At 40.9% G+C, this 21,466-nt stretch overlaps 1 protein-coding gene across 1 annotated transcript; it reads left to right on the top strand.

The window, feature by feature from the left end:
• The first annotated feature begins 451 nt into the window (after positions 1–451).
• Positions 452–19,598, top strand: LOC114444700 (solute carrier organic anion transporter family member 1C1-like). The gene is made up of 15 exons (XM_028419442.1): positions 452–851; positions 4,571–4,729; positions 9,266–9,407; positions 11,576–11,708; positions 11,998–12,119; positions 12,654–12,800; positions 13,723–13,821; positions 14,402–14,650; positions 14,767–14,931; positions 15,627–15,822; positions 16,652–16,817; positions 16,992–17,164; positions 18,802–18,866; positions 18,950–19,067; positions 19,260–19,598. Exons 2-15 carry the CDS (start codon positions 4,577–4,579, stop codon positions 19,495–19,497), a joined length of 2,166 nt encoding a protein of 721 aa, XP_028275243.1. The 5' UTR covers positions 452–851; positions 4,571–4,576; the 3' UTR covers positions 19,498–19,598.
• Positions 19,599–21,466: the final 1,868 nt, after the last annotated feature.

Raw genomic sequence — 21,466 nt, 5'->3', positions numbered from 1 at the left:
CCAGTGACACATTGGAGCAGTACCTCCATTACAATCCACTCCAGTATCACTGCCAGAGCAGTTTAGAATTCTACTCTAAAGTCATTTTGGTGAAGTGTCTGTACTTTTACTCAAGTCTAGGTATCTGGTACTATCTCTAGGCTTGGTTGCTATGGTAATAAGTCATGAGTCTAAAGACACGCGGTGCAGGAAACAGTAAAGTATTTAACTTTTCAATAATACTTAGTTTGATGCTGGCAAATAAGAGCTCATAACATCTTGTTAACAAACGCATGACAGCGTGAATATTACGTGATTCCAGTAAGGCTCCGAGAGGAGAAGGAGGTAGAGGAGGAGGCAGACAAGAGAGGGAGAGAGAGTGAGAGAGGAGGGAGAGAGATAAAGATAGAGGGGAAACAGAGCGACCTGCAGGAGGGTTTAGACAGCTTTATTGTGGAGGTTTATTCTATCGGAGCCTATCTGTCTGCACGGTCAGTTTGAGAGAGGGTGGCTGTGGGGGTCACTTTTGGAGCGCATCTGACGCACCACATCCCCAAACCCCAAACAGCGGCACACACACACACTCACACACACGCGCGCAGCGAAGACATGTGTCACGAGACTAAAATCCCCTCTTAATTTGGACTAGTCTGCCTTGAAAGCCACCGTGCAGTCGGCTGGAAATGAACTCTGACGGCACATGTCGGTCTCAGAGCATTAACGATAAGAGTCGCCGCTTCTTCGCGTTTCCCATCCACATGAGAAGTTTGATCGGGGCTGGCTGAAGGGAAGGCTACACACAAACTGTGCTTCCGACTGCTGGTATAATCTGTGCGACTCGACGCGGGCTGACTGTTCCATAGGACACTGAGGTGAGTGATTTCCTCCACCACATGTTTACAGGCACATCTTCTACTCTTTGCAGGATGCTCAGACATTGGGTCCAGGGCGTTAAGAGCGCCTGGGTTATGAATCATGGCAACAGGCATTTTTTCCTCTCCTGTTTTCTGGTGTCACTGCGGTATTGCGTCGCCACAATCTGACCTTGCCGCACTTGTTTCCATTCATGTGACAAGACATCATGAGATCTCCCTTTCTCAACTATATGCTTATATTTAAATAATCTTAAAAACATTTCATATTTCGCTATTTTATTTTTTTAGTGAAAACACAGGCTCTGATAAAAGCTTAGGAGGAGACAGACCTTCATTACTGTTTTATGTGCAGCGTTTCCCCCATAACGCACCTGTAGCCTCCCTGCAGGGCATCCGGACTGAGGAGCCAAGCAGCAGCATCCTCACTTTCAATCTGGTCCACTGCCTTTTTAAAAACCTCCCAACTTTTGTCCTCTCATGTCTTTGCCTCCATTTTTAATCATTACAATATTTTCTAGGCATCATTTCTTTATTCTTGGGCCTAATTAGTTGATGGAGACACTAAGTATCCACATCCCATTTGTGTTGTGAGCCATCACCATAGTTGACAAGTGATTGAAAGGTTTAAACTGCAACAAAAATGTCAGAGCTGACACTGGAGGTTGCTCAGTAAGTTTGACACCCACAGGCCTAAACTTTGTCTTTATTAACAAGTCTTTATTCCTTAATCCCAGCTGTAAATCCAAATGCAGCCACCATTAGAATCCAGCCTCCTGGTTTGCTGGATGTCAATGTGTTTGTCATTCTTTGCTTGGTGGTTAGAGAGGCATTGTTTCTATTCTGGACAAAAGGCTTTTTTGTTTTCAATTCATCTCATCACTTGAATGTACTGCTTTGAGTTAGCATGTTGACCTTTGGGCACTAAGCCTGCGGAAAAGTGGATGTCTTCAGTGATTCCATTATTTTCACTGACACGTTTAAATGTGGTGGTTTTGCTTCTCTGAGCACATCATCTTCAGCGTCAGCACCCACCTGTTGTATTAAGTAGCCCTTGTCATATGTAATGTTGGGGGTGGGGGTGTTATTATCATAGTAGCTGAGAATGGGAGATGCAGATACTTTGCCTAACCCTACTTGTGAGAGAAAACAAAAGTGATGTTTTTGATGGTTGTATAAGCAACAGGTGAAATTCTGGTGGAAAGGTAATTCATTCTGGTCATCACCAGGATGTGTTTCTGAGGTAGGTGACTGTTGACCAAATGTGCTGGTTAATTGTGAGCCTGATGTCTCTGCTATTGTAAAAGTTGACTGAAGAACAGCATGAGGAGCTGCTCTTTTATTATGGTCCTATTTTGAACTGTAACTCTAACAGCAAATTGAACACTGACTTCCCAAACATGTAGCTTGCAATCTTTCAAAGAAGCTGTCTTTCAGTAGCAAGCTGAGGGTTCAGCACGGAGTGATTAACACTCATACAGAGCAGAAATCTGTGCAGCTGTAAGGAGATATGAAGCAAATAATTAACATGTAATTTAATGCATTTTCATTAGTAAGAAAGGGACAGCAGCGTAAGTCTTTCTGTTTTTTTAGAAAACGCATTGGTTGTTTCAGATCCCACACAATATCAGGGTGTCACTTAATTTTATTAGATATATTATTACTAGATCATAGTATAGTAAGTGTGAGAACAGTGGGCTTGACATGCTCCATTAATCCTCATCACAACCAAACAACCAAGAAACTCTACGTTCTTTATGTGAAGAGAAAATGAACAGTTTGAAAGTGAAAACAGTGTCTTTATATCAAGCACTCTTAAGAATTTTAGTTGAAATGATCGCCTTGCATATCTGCTATTCTGGTGGAGGAAACAATTCCCTAAAATACTGTGTGTATGTTTTTGAACCTGCTGCTTTGCATCGTTCTACTTAAAGCTGCTGTTGGTCTAATTCTTCAAAAGTAGGTCAAACCTGTTGCAATTAGCCTGCTCCTATGGTCTGTTCTGGTCCTGCAGACAGAAAAATCATTCAGTAAGAAATGTAAAAGATGTTACATGTACAGCACCAGCAGCCGTCTCAGTGACTGAAACGGCCATGGTTTTGTGTTAGGGTTCTTTTCTGCATAGCAATCATCAACACCATCCCCTGAAGCAATTACATTCACTGCTTCACATGACTGCTGAGATGGACTGAGGGGGAGGAGAGGGTGATATGTGAAATAACTAAGACCAATGCGAGGAGTCAGAAAGAGAGGACTCAGAGAGAAATAGGTCACGAAGGAAGAAATTAAACAAAAGGAAAAATCCCTTCTCTTTTGTTTTGGGCTCGGTGTTTCGAACTTTGTTGGCGTGCTGTTTACAGTATGCCTCGTGAATTAAAATATAATAGTATAGAGAAACATTTGCAAACAACCTATTCTGCATTTATGAGTGTAAACTGATCCACCAAATCTAAATAATCAATTTAATTTAGCTGAAAGTCCGTCTCTGTTGTAGCGCAGGGATTTTATACCAGTTTTCTTATGAGTAAAGTCATCTTTTCTAAAGAAGCAGCTGCTTCCACAAAGTGTAGATTTTGCATCAGCCATTGAAATAAATGATGCAAACTGCAGTACAGGGAATCAGGAGGGAGAAAACACAGCCTGTAAGTGATGTGTTTTTTTTCTTGGTTGACCTATTCTGTTAGCACCAATGTCTGTATAGCTCAACATCAGTGGGAACTTACACATGGATCCTGCACAGGTTCAGGAATGTCCAGCTGCAAGTGTGTGTTTGGATTTAGTGGCAGACCTGAAGTGGGTCATCTTGGTAAATCTTAAATTACGTAGATGCAAAAGCCTCACAGGAATAAAAAAGCATCCATAGTATAAACAAGATCTAATTATTTACCCTTTCATCTGTATATGTATATGAAAAACAAGCCCAGCAGGTTAATTCCATACTAGCTCATTTAAGTAGCAACATGTTAGTGTACCTGAGTCAGGAGTCTCATGGGTTAAATCTTAAATTATTCTACATTTATTAGCAATAAATGAGGAATAGAAGCCAGTCCCTGTAAGTCTCAACAGGTAAAGACAAACACCTCCTTCTCTTCTCACATGGAGCAGCCAATCGATGGGAAGATGACTGACAGCAGAGTGCATGTGAGAGTAATTATCAGAGCAGCAGAGCAGTTGGTGTTCTGACACATAATATTTATCCTTAATTGGGATTTTATGGGAAAGCGCATTTTCACCACGAACCAAAAAAAAAAAAAACAGCACAGGCCACAAAAGCAACTTAACTCATCAATATTAGAGAACAACAAATTTCCTCTCAAGTGGTTTATATATAGTCTCGGTGCAGCAAGGCTCTTAGGCTTTAGATAGTTTTACCACACTTCACAGCCGTGGGTTTATATTTCAGTGTAGGTATTTGGTCACATGATGTCCGTTGTTGCCTGAACAATACAATAAGGAATGTTTAGCTTGTAGTTTTTTTGATATTGTTCCTGAAATAGTTTACTGGATATAAAAGCCTTTTGTTTGGAAACACATGCATAAGTCATGAATGCAATGTCAGCTTTTCAGTAGCGATTTAAGTGTTTAGGTGTGTAGAAAAAAAAAGAAAAGCAGAGCAGTGTTTCTGTGTCAGTCTCCCCTCTGCCAACCGCTGCAGACATGTTACTGTTTTTGTGCTGAAGATGAGAAGTGGGTCACATGCTTGAATTATCCATTTGCAGGGTTGCATGCCTCAGTGCCAACTTCTGACTTCTGCTAAAGAGCCACAGAGACATTTCTGGAGGATGGAGGAGAGATCTGAGCAAGAATGCGTGCAGGAGAACGGACGCAGTGATGGCACGGCCGGAGAACCCCGCTCCTCTTCCCGCTGCAGTCTGAGGGTACACACACACTAAAATGTCTTTGATAAGGCTCTCCACCTATTTGATGCAGTGTACGAGTGTGTGTGTATGTGTGTGCTTTGGGAAGTCACATGCTGTTTCAGTATGTGTGCTTCCATGCATTTGTGTGTGGATACAAGTTCTAACTAAATAACCTAATTACACCAACAGTCCAACAGGTTGAGGAGGCTGTATGCGTGTATGAAAGAGGAGGACTGCACATTTTAACCTGTGCCCTGTCTGTTAAATAATGAAGGATAATAGAATGTCAGACATGACAAATCATGTGTCATCTCCTCCATATGCTGCTGTGGCATTCTCACCAGTCAAAAACAATTATCCTCACATGACCATGGCATCCCTCCTTCAAGACAGAGACTCTCATCCTTTAGGTGTCAGTTCTTACAACACAACAGACGTTAACTGGCCTCCGGTTAACCCCTTATAACAAATACAACCTACAGGACCATATTACAATGTTAGGTGGACTTTGGCACTGCCAGAACAGAACCACTGTATCGCTGCAAACAGCTGAGATTTTGTGTTTTGACTGGAATGCAACACACTTAGCTACAACCTATTGTGTTGTGTTGAGTGTTACAGCCCCTTTTTTACTTGACATAGACTGGCATTTGGGGTCCGTATTATTCATGCTCTTGTGCAGCAATATCTTTCAAGAAACAGCACAGCTGCCCAATAATAGTAAAGGCAATTTTGGCTCCACTAAACCACTGATGTTGCACACCCTTATTATTTAAATAGCCCTATCTTTTGATAATTTAGAGGCTGATCGGAGGCTTCAGATATCTACTGCAGCGAACACTTGCTAAGTGAGGAGAAAAAGAAGATCTTCAACAGAAACCAGGCTCAGGACAGCCAGCCTACCTCAACAGGCTGGAGAAAAAGAAAATCGAGGGAAAAGATGAGAAACAACAGATCAGATTGTTGAAGAGTGAAAGTCATTTAGAAAAAAGGGGCTTTGCACTGAAGCACACTCAGGTTAATTACTTTTGCAAAGTTTTTTTTGTTTATGCCGTAGAGAAACTATATTATTGGAAAAGTAAAGAAACATGATGTGAATCTCATATTGTGAAAACAGAGCACCTCACTCTTTTCTTTCTCCAGTCCAAAGCAATCTTAAGAAAAAAAAACTCCTGGCCCGAAACCTTCTTCTGCCAACAACATGAAAGTTAGTAAAGCCCTAAATGAGATCAGACACTCTTGTTTCTTTTTCTCACATGAAAGTGATGTGAGACAATGGTGTTTAAGCAGCTTATCATAATACAGACTGCAGTGGCAGGACGGACTTACTTCTTCTCAGAATTGTTTGGTTCTGGGTGGGACATGGCACAGCCCGTTTCCACTGTAATCCGGAGCTCACTGTTGTTCTCTGCTTTTTGTTAAATCCAGCAGTAAGACCAGAACCTTGGTGCCACAATGTCTCGGTGTGTCTTCACGTCTCATTCATGATTGCTTCAAACACTGTCTTAGCACTCCCTGAGCACTTTCTAGCAATGCTACCTATTATGTATAATTAATCATCTTCTACTACATCAGTCTCATGAACATTTGAAAACAATGTGTGTGCATTCATGTGTGTGTCAGACGCCTGTGTTGGTCTAAGCTTATTAAGGAGGGGGGTGACATCAAATGAGCTAAGAACAAAAGCAGGTCGCAGGTCACGAGGAGGATTTGCTTCAATTTTCACAAAGGCTTAATGTGAATGTCTTTCTAGTGATTTTAATCACACTTAGAGCCACTGTTTATTTGGCACCTGGTAAAATACCAATTCAAAGTACAGAATAATGAGGCATTGTTGGAAAATCCCAAAAACAAGCAGAGCGTTATTCAAAAAGGAAACCAATCCAGTACCAACATACTACTCTCCTTAAGTTGTAAAGATGACTTTTCTTATTCTGTTGTTTGGCTTTTGCATTGGAAGAATTTGCTCTATTGTGGTTTCAGTAACCTGGATACATTTCTATTTCGATTTGAGAATCCTGACTCTGCTACCTGGAGTACGTCAATAAAAACCAGGATACTGCTGCATGTAAACACCTCAACATATGAATAGAAACCTGGGCAATGTTTAAAATATTCTCACGTTCCATTTACGTCATAACCACAATAATGCATGTAAATGCAGTGATTGAAGACCTGCAGTGCAGATGAAAAACATCCTACACCATCCTATTGATGACTGCCTTTAAAGTGACGTCCTTGTGTAACTATGCATGCAGCCTTAATTGTCACCATTATCTGTAATACCGCACATTTATGGAGGTTGTTTAGTCTCAAATGGTAAGAGATGCATCAGGAGCTTCAACACATTACATACCGTGTTCACTGTTGACATGTGACTCTACCCAGGACATATTGTACGGGGACAATCTTATCTTTGTGAGAAATTTTACACTGTGCACTTTAGGAACTCAACCATAGTCGGAACAAATTAGATTTGTTTTATCTGTCTTCCTTTCGTATCTACTCTTATCTCTGAGCGATGTCATCTATCTGAGTCAGCTTTTCATTCTTACTTCCTTTAAAAGTAGTGTGATCCTGGGGTTGCACATTAAAATGGATGAGTAAACTCTGAGAGCTCTTTGCGCTTTCTACAAAACGCAGAGGTGCAAAAATAGAATTACTGTTTCAAACACACGTCTCCCATTACTCCCGCATTTTGTACAAACAGCGTCCTGTTTAGCTGTAACCGAATGACCAACCTAACTCCAGCAGAAGTAATTAACTTGTGTCTGACACTTTGTCGGTGAAAAGCTTAAGCCAGGAAAACTCCCTGCTGAGGGTTTATGCTGATAAACAAGGTTTTTGCCCTTTCCTTGCTTTGCGGGAAAACAAATGTGTATGCTTGTTTGCAGGAACGGCACATGTGATGAACTACTGTTGTTAATGCCCCGCGGCCAGCACTGGTGGGCAGCCTGATCTCAGTAGAGGTCTGTCTGCATTAATGGGCCCTTTCCCACCATATGATGTAAATGGGGGCTCAGTATATCTAGTATCTCCGACTCCCGATTGCCCTCCATATGTTGTTCCTCTTATGTTATTAACTTTGTTAGTAGGTTTTTACCAGAACAAACAGTATAGTCAGCTGCTTCCATTTCAGCTACCACTAGGCTAATAGCCAAAAGGTCAAACTGCATCCTCTGTGCTGATTATTTGTGACTGATTTCGTCGTATGGTATGGATTGCTGTAGGTTTAGAATAATCACGGCCGTTGTTCCGTCTATTCTGATGGTATGTCTCTCTGATCACTTTGTGTAATGTGACTCTCATGTGTGCTGCTGTTCCCACGTCAGCACACTGACCGGGGAGGGAGGGAGGGAGGGGAGGTACAAGAACTGTGACCAGGGCTGCACACCATTACCTATTTATTACACACAGACACACACACAAACTCACACACTTGTAGTCTATAGATAACACAAAGGTTGTATTATTCTGATGTCTTTAACTTTGCTAAAAGCAATCAAGAGGAAGTGCTGTGCAAATCCAAAGCCGATAATTACAGTGAAAGTATTGAATAAATTTGAATATGAGAACTATTGCTATTTTTTCATATACAAGTTACTTTTATGTACTATTTAATTCTGTAAGATGCATTTACATGTAGACATCATTTGTCTTTGGTTGATGTCTGTTAGAGACACATGATTGAATAATTGGGATTTGAATGTCCTGACCTTTGCCAGGTGTGTTAATGACAACTCCTGTCTGTCTGTGTTACAACAATTGTTAATATTTTGAGAGTATTACTAAAATGGTTCGAGATGTTGGTGACATTGTGCTATAAAACTTGAAAGATTGTGTTGTATTGATAAATAAACAACAATAACAAAATAACAAAAATCATGAAATAAGCATTCCTAATCTAGCTTGTTATATCATATCGTTACAAGATCAGCACCTCAGGGCGACATCATGATTCCTTTAAATCAAATGGAAGCAGAGGCGCTGTGGATGGTCTGGGAATGACGGACAGTCCATATTTGCTCATCATCTCACTGCTTTGAATGATGATGTTTGGTGTGTGTTCACAGAGGAGACATCAATTATTGACAGAGAATTGTTTACATAATAAAACTTTCTCCTCACCAGAAACTCAGCTTAATAATGTTGATTGTACATATACAAATCTTCAATACCAGCCAAGCTAGTGTTTTGAATATTATATATTTGTTCACATTAAAAACACTCTCTACATCCCTATGCTCCTGTGTGACCTGCCACAGCTCTTTATCACGCACATTAGGTTTTACTTATTGGATTATGAGAAACCTACATGTCGGCCTGTGCTATTCTGTGTGTGATAAGAGTGATAAGTCCTGTTTTTTTATCTAGCCATCAGCACTCAAATGTTATCCTCTTATGGTTTTTGACAGTTCCTGCTATCTGCTTTGCAGTTCTTCCCTCAGGTCTCTCAGTTGTTGTTCAGTCCTGAATGAACAATGCTTTTGTACTGTTCCTGTGCCCATGTAAAATCCTCCCCTTTGTTTCTTCTCCCATCTCTTCTGTTCTCAGATGTTTGTGGTTGCTTTGTCCTTTGCCTATTTTGCAAAAGCTCTGTCAGGGAGCTACATGAAGAGCACAATAACCCAGCTGGAGAGGCGCTTTGACATCCCCAGTTACCTCATAGGTGTCATTGACGGAAGCTTCGAGATAGGTGAGCAGTCCTGCCAATCGCTGCCAGTGTTTTGTTGTTCTGTTTGTAGCCTGTTATGGGCTCCTCTCCCTTCTTTCTTTCTTTCTTTCTTTGGGGAGGAAAATATGAATGGGTCATAGAGATATTCAAGCTGCAGATAAAGGATTCATCAGGCTTCCAAGAAGAGGATAGAGGGGTGTGTTTGTGTGTGGTGAGTCATAGTGTTGAACAAGGACATCATATACGCACTCCGAGCTGTCTTTAAGCTGCGGAAAGATTTTGGTACACCACAACTTCATACTGTATTATGAGTTTAATCTTTTTTACCCAGACAAAATACATGATGTATATATAGCAATCAGCTAGCATTTACAAGCTTTATCTGATACATCACGTCAGCTACGGGCAGAGAGACTCTTCAAGCAATGCTAAAATAATTTGTTGTGTAAGTGTGCCACATTTATAAAATATCATATTCGTCCTTTTCTTTTAGTGCTTATCTAGCTCTCATTGGGAATGTTTCTTATCTTAGGGACACATAATCACATCGATGACATATTGTGGGATCCTCTAATCAGCTAACTTTAATTTATCACTCTGTGCATGTGTAAAAGTTCACTCATATATAACAAAGTTAAAATGACACTCTAAATCTAACTTAAAATTGGATGAAACATCAGTAACATCCAAAATAAAAAAGTAAAAATCCATTCCAATTGTGAAAATCATCTAGTCTGTAGCATAAGACACACCAAGGACAAGGACAGTTATGTCTCATCTGTTCAACCAAAGCTTCTGATTTAAAGTCATACATATGTTCTGAAACCTGAATCATCATCTATCAGTCAAATCTACTCCTGCTTTTGAGACAGGTCGCTGGTAGCCAAGGTGCCACAGTACAGAAATGACTTTTCCCCCCTACATAACATTGGAGGTTGAGTCTGTATGTTTGTGCTGACACTTTTAGCCTATCTCTCAGTGGAAAAGGTGATTATGACACCCCTGGCTCAGTCGCAGCTGAACACCCAATTCTCTCAAACCTCATCTCTCCATCTCTTGCTAAAGCTGCGTCTCTTGTGTGACCTAGGCAACAAGCTTTTTCTATAGGACTGTTGCCAGGGTAACAGAGGCAGAGCAGGGCAGTGTGAAGAGAGAAGGGCTCAGGAAAGAGTGTAAGAAAACAAAAAAAGGAGAGCAGGAGGGGAGAAATAAAGAATACTGACAAGAAAGGAGAGTGATGCCAGGAACCAGGTGAGCTCAGGTGACTGATAAATATATAAATATGTAGATATGCTGCATAAATCATCTTAATGTGCAGTTTACTGTGTATGAAAATCCAAGAGTTTAAGCACATTAAGTGTACAAAATGATAAAAAAAAAAAATAAAAAAAAAAAAGAAAAGTGTACAAAATGATCAAAAACAGCCCCGGAAGAGTTTTAGTTTCCATGTAAAACTAAAAGATGAGCACTTTCTTTCCTCACTTTTCTTATAGCTGCATATAAAGGTTACAAACGCAAAGTTACTATGTATGAATTAGCGTGACATTTCTCCGAGCTCTCTCTCTCTCTCACTCACTCATACACATAGCTGAAGGATTGCGTTTGACGTCACCCCTTCAAATGAACCTGTATTATACAGAAAAGGTCAGATTGCATGGCACAAGCTTATCTTTCTAGGCCACTTTTCCACCTCATTCAAAATGGAGTTTCCCATGTCACTGATCACACACACCACAAAGGTGACAGGAGACCTAGTGTTGTTTAATTGTGGGCATTTTTTGTCCAATTCTCTAAAGGTTACAGAGCTTTTATGATTTATGAAGGTAGAGTTTCATGCTTCGTCTTATTTTCCAATCTGTTCTGGCATGCTATTATATGTATACAATAAATATTTACCTGCTTTCTTATATAGAAATCACATTTTAACAAGTGTTGTGTATAAAGTGTGGCTATCAAGAGCAAAGTAAAAACACCCGGTCTTCATTCACACAGCAGTGAAATCCAAGCCTAATCTAATGACTGAACTGTAAACAAATACTTGGCCACAGATGAGCTAAGCACTGTCACAAGAAAGCTGTTTAAAACAAATGTGATATTCCCCCTCAGTCCGAGTATTTACTGCGTCCTCCTTCATCCACTTCGTATGGTCAGATTCTAAACTAATGATTTATCCGCTTCTCCCCGCTCAGGTAATTTGTTGGTGATAGCTTTCGTCAGTTACTTTGGGGCCAAGCTCCACAGGCCAAAGATCATTGCAGTGGGCTGTGTACTGATGTCCATTGGCACCTTCATCATTGCTCTGCCTCACTTCATCATTGGACGGTGAGTACAAAGTAGCTGTCTTGTTGTATGGAAAAATACTTCCTATAGGACACATGGAGCCCCTTTGATTGATGTGACAGTTACGCTAATTTCAAATATGGAGTAAAAGCAGCGTGTCCTTGCATAGCACTTGCTGAGGGTTTTTTTTTGTTGGTAAGTCTTTCCCACTCCAGCGCACTGCTACAGCTCCTTTCCAGCATGGTTTCCATGGTTTGCAGCTCATATCTGCATGAAATGAGGATTTTATCTCTGTCCTTCAAAGTTTCAAATGTCCTTATTTCATACGCAGCTATGAATTTGAAACATCAGTGCGGTGGATGGCGAACTCAACCCAGAACCCTTCTCCGTGTACGGTGGGCTCACCAGCAGACCCGTCACAAGATGGTAAACTGCCTCAAGTGCCAGCTGCAGGTGAGTGTTTACACACCCACAACACTAGTATAAACACGTCTGTCAGGCTCCCTGCAGGCGGTTTGGTTTTTACTTTGAGAGGTTGTCTGTTTCCTGCTTTATTTTGTAGTTCTGACCTCCCTCTCGCTTCAGGTGTCTTGTCCTCCCCTCCTCCTCCTGTCTGTGCTCCCTCCTCCTGCTGATTACCTGCCTGCCCTAATGTGTTCCATTTGCGTCTCTTTGTCTTCCCTTCCCTCCTGTATTAATGTGTGTCTGTCCCTGCCAGATCCTCTTGTGTGTTACAGAGTGTTCCAGCAGTATTTGTAGTTTTAATCTCTGGTTTATGACCCTGTTTGTTTCCTGGATTTTCTCTTAGCCTGTTTAAGTGTTTACTCCTGCTTCTGCTTTTTAACTCTGCCTCTGTCTAACCATCTGTACCTTCTATGTATTGAACCCTGCATTAAACCTGAACTTTGTTTAAGTGAATCTGTGCCTGCTCCTGAGTCCTCTCACCCACACTGCCTGAAGTCAGATTACACTCATCCTTTAATCCAGGTTGTGAAGGCGAGTCCAACCTGTCGATGTGGATCTACGTGCTGCTGGGAAATGTCTTACGGGGCATCGGTGAGACACCTGTCCAGCCTCTGGGGATCTCCTATATAGATGATTATGCTGCTGAGGAGAATGCTGCACTATATGTTGGTAAGACAACCATCACTGTGTGCGTCAGCTGCATTCTGTATATCTTTACATTGATATTTCTAGACAGGGTAACATCAAGAAAGTTACATCCCTTAATGCTTAGCACACATAATCATAGTGTTTTTATAGACCTGGGAAATGTACTGCATTTAAAAATGTCAACTGCTGCCATAGCAACAAGTGCTATACCGTGTGTGGTCTGCATACCGTAGTAAATCTATTTCTGTGTTACAATCACACCGATGTAGCCATAACACTGAGTACAGATACCATTTGGTCTGTTTTGGTTTCCTCAGCCATTTGGCTGCCAATCATCATGTGGCACAGAGCCAGGTCCATCAGCCAGCAGCTCTCATTGTTGATGAATCCAAAGCCTTCGGTGCTAGTATCACTGCAACATTATTGTCACCCTAATTCTACTACAAAGGTCACAATACTAAATACTGCAAAACAACAGAATTCTAACATATTGTACCTTGGACAGTATCCCTCATCTCTTATTGTTATTATGAAGAGAACAACGGCTAAAAGTGTGAATGCTGATGGTAATCAATCACAATGCAACAGAAAAAAATAGTTTTTGTAAGGCAGAAATATTGTCTGTGGTAACAGTAAGACTGACTGCTCACGTTACAGACTTCTTACTACTAAGTAAGCTCGTAATAATGCTGTGCTTGCAGAAAACTTTGCCATGTGCACTAGTTTAATATGAGGAGGCAATAAATCTCAGTACCAGATTATGGTCATTACTGGAAAACAACATTCTTATTGAAGGATTTTTCTAGACAGATTAGGGCTTAAAGGTAGGTTGTAAACATTTAACTAACACATGTAAGCACTTGTGATACAGTGTAGGTGTTGTACAGTATTTTGCATCTCAAGTCTTGACCAGTTTGTGTACTTCTCTGATGTTGCATCCTAGGCTGCGTGCAGACCATATCGGTGGTCGGCCCTGTGTTTGGATACCTGTTAGGATCTCTTTGTGCCAAAATCTATGTGGACATTGGATTTGTAAAAATGGGTGAGTTAAACACAAGTGTGTGTCAGACCATTAGGTAAACAGTAGGCAAACTGTCCATAGACACTTGTTGCTATTTAATTGTAGTGTGTGTCTGTGTGTGTGATGAAAATGTCTGCTGTGCTTTTCATTGATAAAACTGAAGCATGATGTTATGAGACACAGCAACAAGGGGATCACAGTATGTGCGCGCGGAATTCAAGACTTAGGACAGGTGTTCAGGATTAGCGTCAATTAGCTAATGAATGAGGCCAGCTGAGGAACATGGAGGACAGAGCTATCTGACAGGCGCCAATCAAACAGAGTGCAGAGAGAGGGATGAAGAAAAAAGGAACCCAGGAATGATAACAAAGCACTTACTGAGGGAAATGGCTACAAGTCTGTTTTCAATGCCAATGAACCAGAACTGAGCAGAACCACGTACTATGCACCTCTTTGCTATAACAAGGATGAGACTGGGGAAACATTTCAACAGCACACACATCTCACCGTCAAACTAGATCATACAGCGAAGTTGAATCATAATTCAATAACATTTTAAGAAGCCATTATTTACCTTTAACCCTCTGTACCCTGAACACAGAAACCATCAGCATTACGCCAGCAGACGCCCGCTGGGTGGGGGCTTGGTGGCTGGGCTACCTCATCGCTGGCGTCATCACTCTGCTCTCTGCCATCCCATTCTGGTTTTTGCCTCGCTCTATACCCAGATCTGGGCCACAGGTCCCAGAGAAGTGCACTCCAGAGCAGACGAGTTTTATCAAAGGTTCTCCCCTCCTGAAGCACAAGTATCCGGCAGATGAGCACACTGGTTTTATAGAGATGGCCAAAGGTAAGTGGGCTGCACCCCTTTAAAATGAAAGGTTTTATGTGTAACAGAAAATCTTCATTAATTCTTTTGTATTACACTCAGTGTTTTCAGACTGTGCTTCTGCCTCCCCCCCACAGACTTCATTCCGACCTTGCGTAGTCTGCTGGCGCACCCTGTCTATCTGATCTACCTGTGTGTGACAATCATCCAGCTCAACTCTCTCATTGGCATGGTCACTTACAAGCCCAAGTACATCGAGCAGCACTTCAGGCAGTCCGCCTCGAAGGCCAACTTTCTAATGGGTATGGCACATGTTTCATGAATACTGTATCCTTCTGTATAAATTATTTGTGTATTACAGCCCAAGAAATCATGAGGAGGAAGCACAGCCAGAGAAGACTTTTCTGCTATAGGTTCATATTGTATAAGAGAATAAGAGAAGTGCAACATAATTCCAGCTTAGCGTATGTACACACAATTACTGTACGAGGTTTACACATATGAGCTTTATGTCTGTTCAGCATTAGTTGAGCAAAGCAGAGAGCACAGCTGGGTTAGCTATATTCTATTTCAACCAGCTAACTGCCACAGATGCACAGACCGGAGCTCTGTGAATATGAGAACTGTTTTACACATGAAATAAAATATCTAATGAAGTTCACAGCATAAAATGAAAATATCTAGGTTATGTATGTGGTCTCATCAAAGGAGATGGCAGCACTGATCAGGCCGGCTGCATATGAAAGGGAATACTGTATTAGTGACCAGAGCTAATGACATGGGTATAGATAAAAAGCCCATGTCTTCACACTGATGTTAAATGAAGGTATAAGACAAAAAAAAAGGCAGGGCTCCATTTTTGATCAAGGCAGCTTTGAGCTCGTGTCGTCGTATTTTCTCTTCTGAAAGTACCTCGCTAGTTAACTAGCGTGTCAGCAGCAGAGTCGGTGTTGCATAATTTAAGTCGTTATCGATTATTTGTTTCCCTTCATCTCAGGTGTGATCAACATCCCTGCTGTGGCCCTGGGGATGTTCTCTGGAGGCCTGCTAATGAAAAGGCTGAAGCTGAACATCATGGGAGCAGCCAGGTTTGCCTTTGGCACATCTCTGATTGGCTACATCCTGTCACTGTTCTTTTTTGCCATGAGCTGCGAGAATGCCAAGGTAGCTGGGGTGTCGCTTTCATATGACAGGTGAGTTAATAATATTCATATTATTTTTATTATTATTAAGTTTGGTGACAGTCTAACTTCACCTCCGTGTGTTCTTCTTAACTGACAGCCACACCTTCTCTCTACACAGCACTTGGATTAAAAACTAGAGTCTATAAAAAGCTGTTCTGTTGACTTTGAAAAAAAAAAATCGTGGGTCCTGGCATGTGGGACATGAGATCAAAAGCAAAAAGAAACATTGTTCTGGGTGTGCCCAGTGCACCTTAGTCTCAGAGCTGACGTATAACAGCAGACAAAGATGGAGTGTTACTGCCTGCATGAAAATGAAGGGCCTGGAGGGTGTAATGTGCTAATTAGCCTGGAGTGAATGTGAAGCTGGCACACACAATTAGATTCTAGCTCTGCATGTGGCAAATAAATATTACATTTCCTAATCCTCATTAACACTGTTTTTTTTCCTCATAAGCAAGTGAGCAGTACCCTGGCAACAGCTGCTTTAAAAGAACATGTTAATTGCTGACATGTAATATGATTACTCTGAGATGATGCATGATGTTATATCTGTATCTGTTCTAATATCCATGTATTAAATGACAGTGTGACACTGTGAACGTACTTGCTGGCATAGCACTGGCACCTCTAATCTGCTTCATAAACCTTCATTGTGACTGTGAGCTCATTGTTGGAGCTCTAGCAGCATGCACTGTTACAGCTCTGGCTCCCTCCTAGTGTTCTAATACTGTCTGGTCAGCAGAGGAGCTAATGAACATTTAGAAAGTAAAGATCCGATTAAGACACTGACTTCTTATGGTTTTGCTCACAATGGACATTTTCTTTCTCTTTCTTCCAGCTTGGACAGTATATCTTACGACAAACACTCCGTGTTCAATGGTTGCAACTCAGGTTGTTTTTGTTCAGCGAATGACTGGGACCCGGTCTGTGGAGAGAACGGTGTCACATATGTTTCTCCATGTCTCGCTGGCTGCACCGCATCTGCTGGCTCAGGGAAAAACACAGTAAGTGGACAAAGGACCCCACACTATACCAGTAAACTGTATCCACCACAACCTTGAGAGATAAAACCTGATGTCTTTAGTTCCTGTGTGGTTAGAATTACTGCGTCTATAAATGTGTCTTCGTCCATCTATCTGTGTCCGTGTGCGTGTGTGTGACTGTGCGTGTCTCTCCAGGTCTTCTCTAACTGTAGCTGTGTAGGTGTGGCTGGTAACTTTACGGCCAGTACAGGTCAGTGCCCTGACAAGGACGACTGCGACAGGATGTTCCCGTACTTCCTGGCGCTCTCTGTCATCACTTCCTTCATCATCTCTCTTGGAGGGACCCCTGGCTACATGCTTCTCATCAGGTTAGAGTGAAAATTTAAGTAATAATATTACCAATGTTCTTTCTTTTTCTTTGTTCCTCAAAAGTCACTTTTCCAATGTGAGTGTTATGTTTGTCTGCACAGAGAGTCACAGGAACACTTACACCCTAGAGCTGACTCAAGCTGAATAATATGCTGTCTGTTCATTATAATCCTGTATGGTCAAGCTGATCATGATATGTGTGTTTAATCTGTTCTGACTGAGATGATGCCTGAACTCTCCTGTGATCAATTCTGCACAGGCATGGCTCATTTTGAACAAACCTCATGACTTTGGACCAAGAACAGAGCGGCCATGTTTGTTTGTGGTGCAGCATCAATCTGGTTTAAGCAAAACCATGATTGTTGTGACTAAAAGCAGGAAGGTCTAAATACTTTGCAGAGAATCTTTTCTGTATTTATACATATAATTACAGGGGATACCATGTGCAAAAGACTGCTAGGAAAGAACCCATTCATTAGCACACATGCGAGTGTGGTGTGTTCCGACTGCTGATTATGAGTCATCTTAACGTGATTCTTATTTGTAGCAGTGTTTGCAGACGTTGTTCCGTGAGTGACATTGTATTGGTTTAATTTCTTAGTCTAATTCTGTTAGAGCACAAAAAGTCTTTATTTGATATGATTTTACACTGGGTTGTTTGTATTTCACAGACCTCATGTCTGCCTGACCTTATTTCAAAGGATCATGGGAAGTGTCTATTTTTATGTTTGCTTTCTCAAGAATCAAAGTCTTTAGAGACAATGATGAGGGCTATTTATAGCTGACCTATTGGCAATGGATGCATGTGTGTGTGTGTGTGTGTACATTCACAATCAGTGGCTTTGTCAAAAATACTCAAGTCTGATCACTTGAGAATCACTGAAAACGGTTTGAAGAGTTACTGTTGCCTAGTTGACCAGGCAGAATGCACTTACTGACAGTAATTGATCAGGTCAAAGTAAGGAACAAGAATTTCTCTGAACAAACAACACTTTGTGGAGTTAAAGAAAATCCGATATTTAAGTGTGCCTTGCTGCAGGTATTATATTGAAGAGCTCCTATTCAAAACTAAATGAGGACTGGTAAGTCAGTTATGAAACACATAAGCTTGATTCATTTTTTTCTCCCTAAAAAATAAATTAACTTAAAAATATTGATGTAAAATATGAGTAAAATATGAGGCTCTTAAGTGCTCCTTTTGGCTGGCCTTCACTCTGACTTCATAATGCATTTTACAACAAACAAGAAAAATACAGATATTAGTCTGTAGTATGTGGCCTGGACCTGAATCATGATTGTGAACTTGTCATAGAATCTCCTGCTCAACAGCACCCTCTGCTGGCAACATTTCCCATACAAATCGAGTGACCTCTTATACAAGTGTGCCATATTTATGACTCTTCTTCCACTAACATCTCTACTTCTATAGAGAATTATACCTACTCATCATGTGACAAGCTCAAACACACACATGCAAGATTTCCTAAAGCCACCTCAGCTGATCCTGTTGGAATGCAATGACCCCACAGGAAAGAATTTATGTGCTGTGTTCACTCTGATGTTGTGCCATCTCTTTTAATGTCAAGTCACTTCTCTTTTTTTTCCCACAAATCATTTAAAATCTACCTCCTCACAGGTGCATCAAACCTCAGCTGAAATCACTGGCCTTAGGTTTTCATGCTTTGGCAACACGTACTCTTGGTAAGACAATCTAAAGCATGATTGAGTCAGATGTTTATCCTGATTTCTTTTAACAACATCGTTGTATATTTTGTTTCTTACAGCGGGGATCCCTGCACCCATCTACTTCGGAGCCATCATTGACACAACATGTTTAAAATGGGGTCAGAAGAGGTGTGGAGGCATAGGAGCCTGCAGATTCTACAACACCACTGCCTACAGGTACTGACGTGATGTGATGTAGTTGCACATGGCAGTTTAATATTATATAATTACACTTTAAATACTTGTTATGAAGGTATGGCGTTTTTTTTACCCAGGATTCATTCCTACCAGCTGTCATAAATGCAGTAGTTCACCTAGCTGAATGGTGATTGCTGTATGTGTAATTAGCTCCCACCATGTACTTCTCAGGATAGCATACCTGGGTCTGACACTGAGCCTGCGGACCATCTCCTTTATTATCTGCATCCCGGGCTTCGTACTGCTCAGTCGACAGCTGAAGAAGGAGGAGAGGAGTGCCATCCATGGAGCCCTGACTAATGGAGGAACTGAACTGGAGGTGCTCAGGAAAGAAGAGTTTGTGATTTCTAATTCTGACCAATTGCAACACACGTCAGACAACAGCACAGACAGGCAGACACGACTGTGACGGACCGAGCAGAACGGACTCCTCGTCCTCTCCTACACCCAGATAGTGATGCTGCGCACGAGTGCACACACTCACACACACACACACACAAATGAGATTTGCAGGGAATCATGTTATATCCAGTCATCTCATGTAAAGTATAAATTATATATTTGTACTACCGGAGGTGTGGAGGCTTTGACAGAAATTTGATATAACTGAACTATTTCTTGAATGTAAATGCTGTTGTTTTATTCCTTATAAAGAAAAACATATTTTGTGGTTTTAATGCTGGAACAAAAAAACAGGAAATGTGACGTGCACAGACTACTGCAGAACAGTTATTCTGAACACCAGCAATTATTAAGCTGCCTCTTTAGGACTCTTCTTTCAGATGACATTTTTCTTCCTGGGCCTTCAAACAGATGAGAAGTTTTTTTTTACTTCTTTCTATAATTTTAAAAGTAAACGGTCGACACTGGAATACTTTCAGAAAGTTCTTGGTTTGACGTATGTGCCTCATTCACTCAACAGTTACCTCTAAATGGTTGTCATTAGAGTATGGAGCAATTGAGTTGTGTTTGTTTTAAATTTATTCACATTTGGAAAAAAAACTTTTTTTATTTGACTAACTTTTATTTAAAGCCCAAAGTTGCTGATTGTACTAAAGTTTGTATTGTGCACTTTCTGAATGGGTTTTGTTATTTTAAAAATCACTAGAAATGGAACTCACTAGAAATTAGAGTGAAACCTGCTCTTATTGTGGAGGATTGTTTGGATTTTAGTTTCGATGACTACAAAGACGCAGCGCCTCCATGTTTGGCAGTAAAGACACGCAGCACAATCAGTGAAGTATTGGTCTAAAATGGCACAGAAGTATTTCAGTGAGGCTCATCAGGCTCTGGTATTAAACGACCCTTGTGCCTCGGAGGAGGCAGTTTATACTGTTGGGGTATTGATATATAATATATGATGAACTGTATGTTACTGGTCTTTTGGGGGTGGTGGTGCTGGTGGTAGTGGTGGTGGTGGGGGGGGGGGTGTTGACAGACCCACTGTATGTGAATCTCTACAACAGGAAGTGTGCGTTTATTGCTGATGTGTGAAAGCTCTACTTCTACGTCTTCAGCCATTGTTCTATATGTTGCAGTGGTCAGTGTTTTTATGTTGTATTGGGGTTTTTGTGTATTTTGTGGGAAAGAAGCTGTGCCAAAACCCAGACACATCATAGTCTCTACTCAGGTTTTATTCTTATAAAAAAAGGTTCATCTAAAAATGACACTCCTTTTTTCCTGACATTAGACAATAATTTCTCTGATTGAAAAAAGTGGATATGAGACCAGTGCTTAAAAAAATTCATTGAACATTTATTGCAAACTTTCTGTTTCTGAAGGGTCAGTTAGAAAAATGATGACATGACATAGAGCTGCCAGCCTGGATATTTTCTACCACTTTCAGATATCTGGATCAACTGGCAGCTTAAATCAGGGCTATGTTCAGGGACCAGATGAAGTTAGAGAGGTGAGAGTATATGATGATGTTTTGTAACAAAGAGTATTGATACTACTGATATAAGTCAAGACTCATTTGCATTCTTTACTGATAGTAGTTACATTCTGCAGTTATCGCAATAATACAGATTACCCTCCTCTAGAAATCAGTGTGTATGCTAAATGCTAACTTAAGGTTTACTCGGCATCTTTGTATCATTTCGCAGTGACTATCAAACACACCACGCGCTTGTATTTAAATGGACGAACACCCCCGTCACATTTAAGATAATTCAACTACTACTCATGATAGTAACCAGCATTTACAATAGTTATCATAAGACATCTGTCCTGATATGAGTTAGTATTCAGTATACAGAGAACAGTGAAAGGACATACCTCATTCATGGCAGTGATTATAGTGTATTCAGAGCTATTAATAATGCATTGACCTCAGAGATTCACAATGTTGCATATATTGTTAATTCAGACCTCATCTC

This window comes from Parambassis ranga, chromosome 13 (genome assembly GCF_900634625.1).
Source record: "Parambassis ranga chromosome 13, fParRan2.1, whole genome shotgun sequence".
In the NCBI taxonomy this organism is placed as follows: Eukaryota; Metazoa; Chordata; class Actinopteri; family Ambassidae; genus Parambassis; species Parambassis ranga.
Note: the sequence above shows the minus strand (reverse complement) of the source record. Positions and strands in the feature narration are given on the sequence as shown.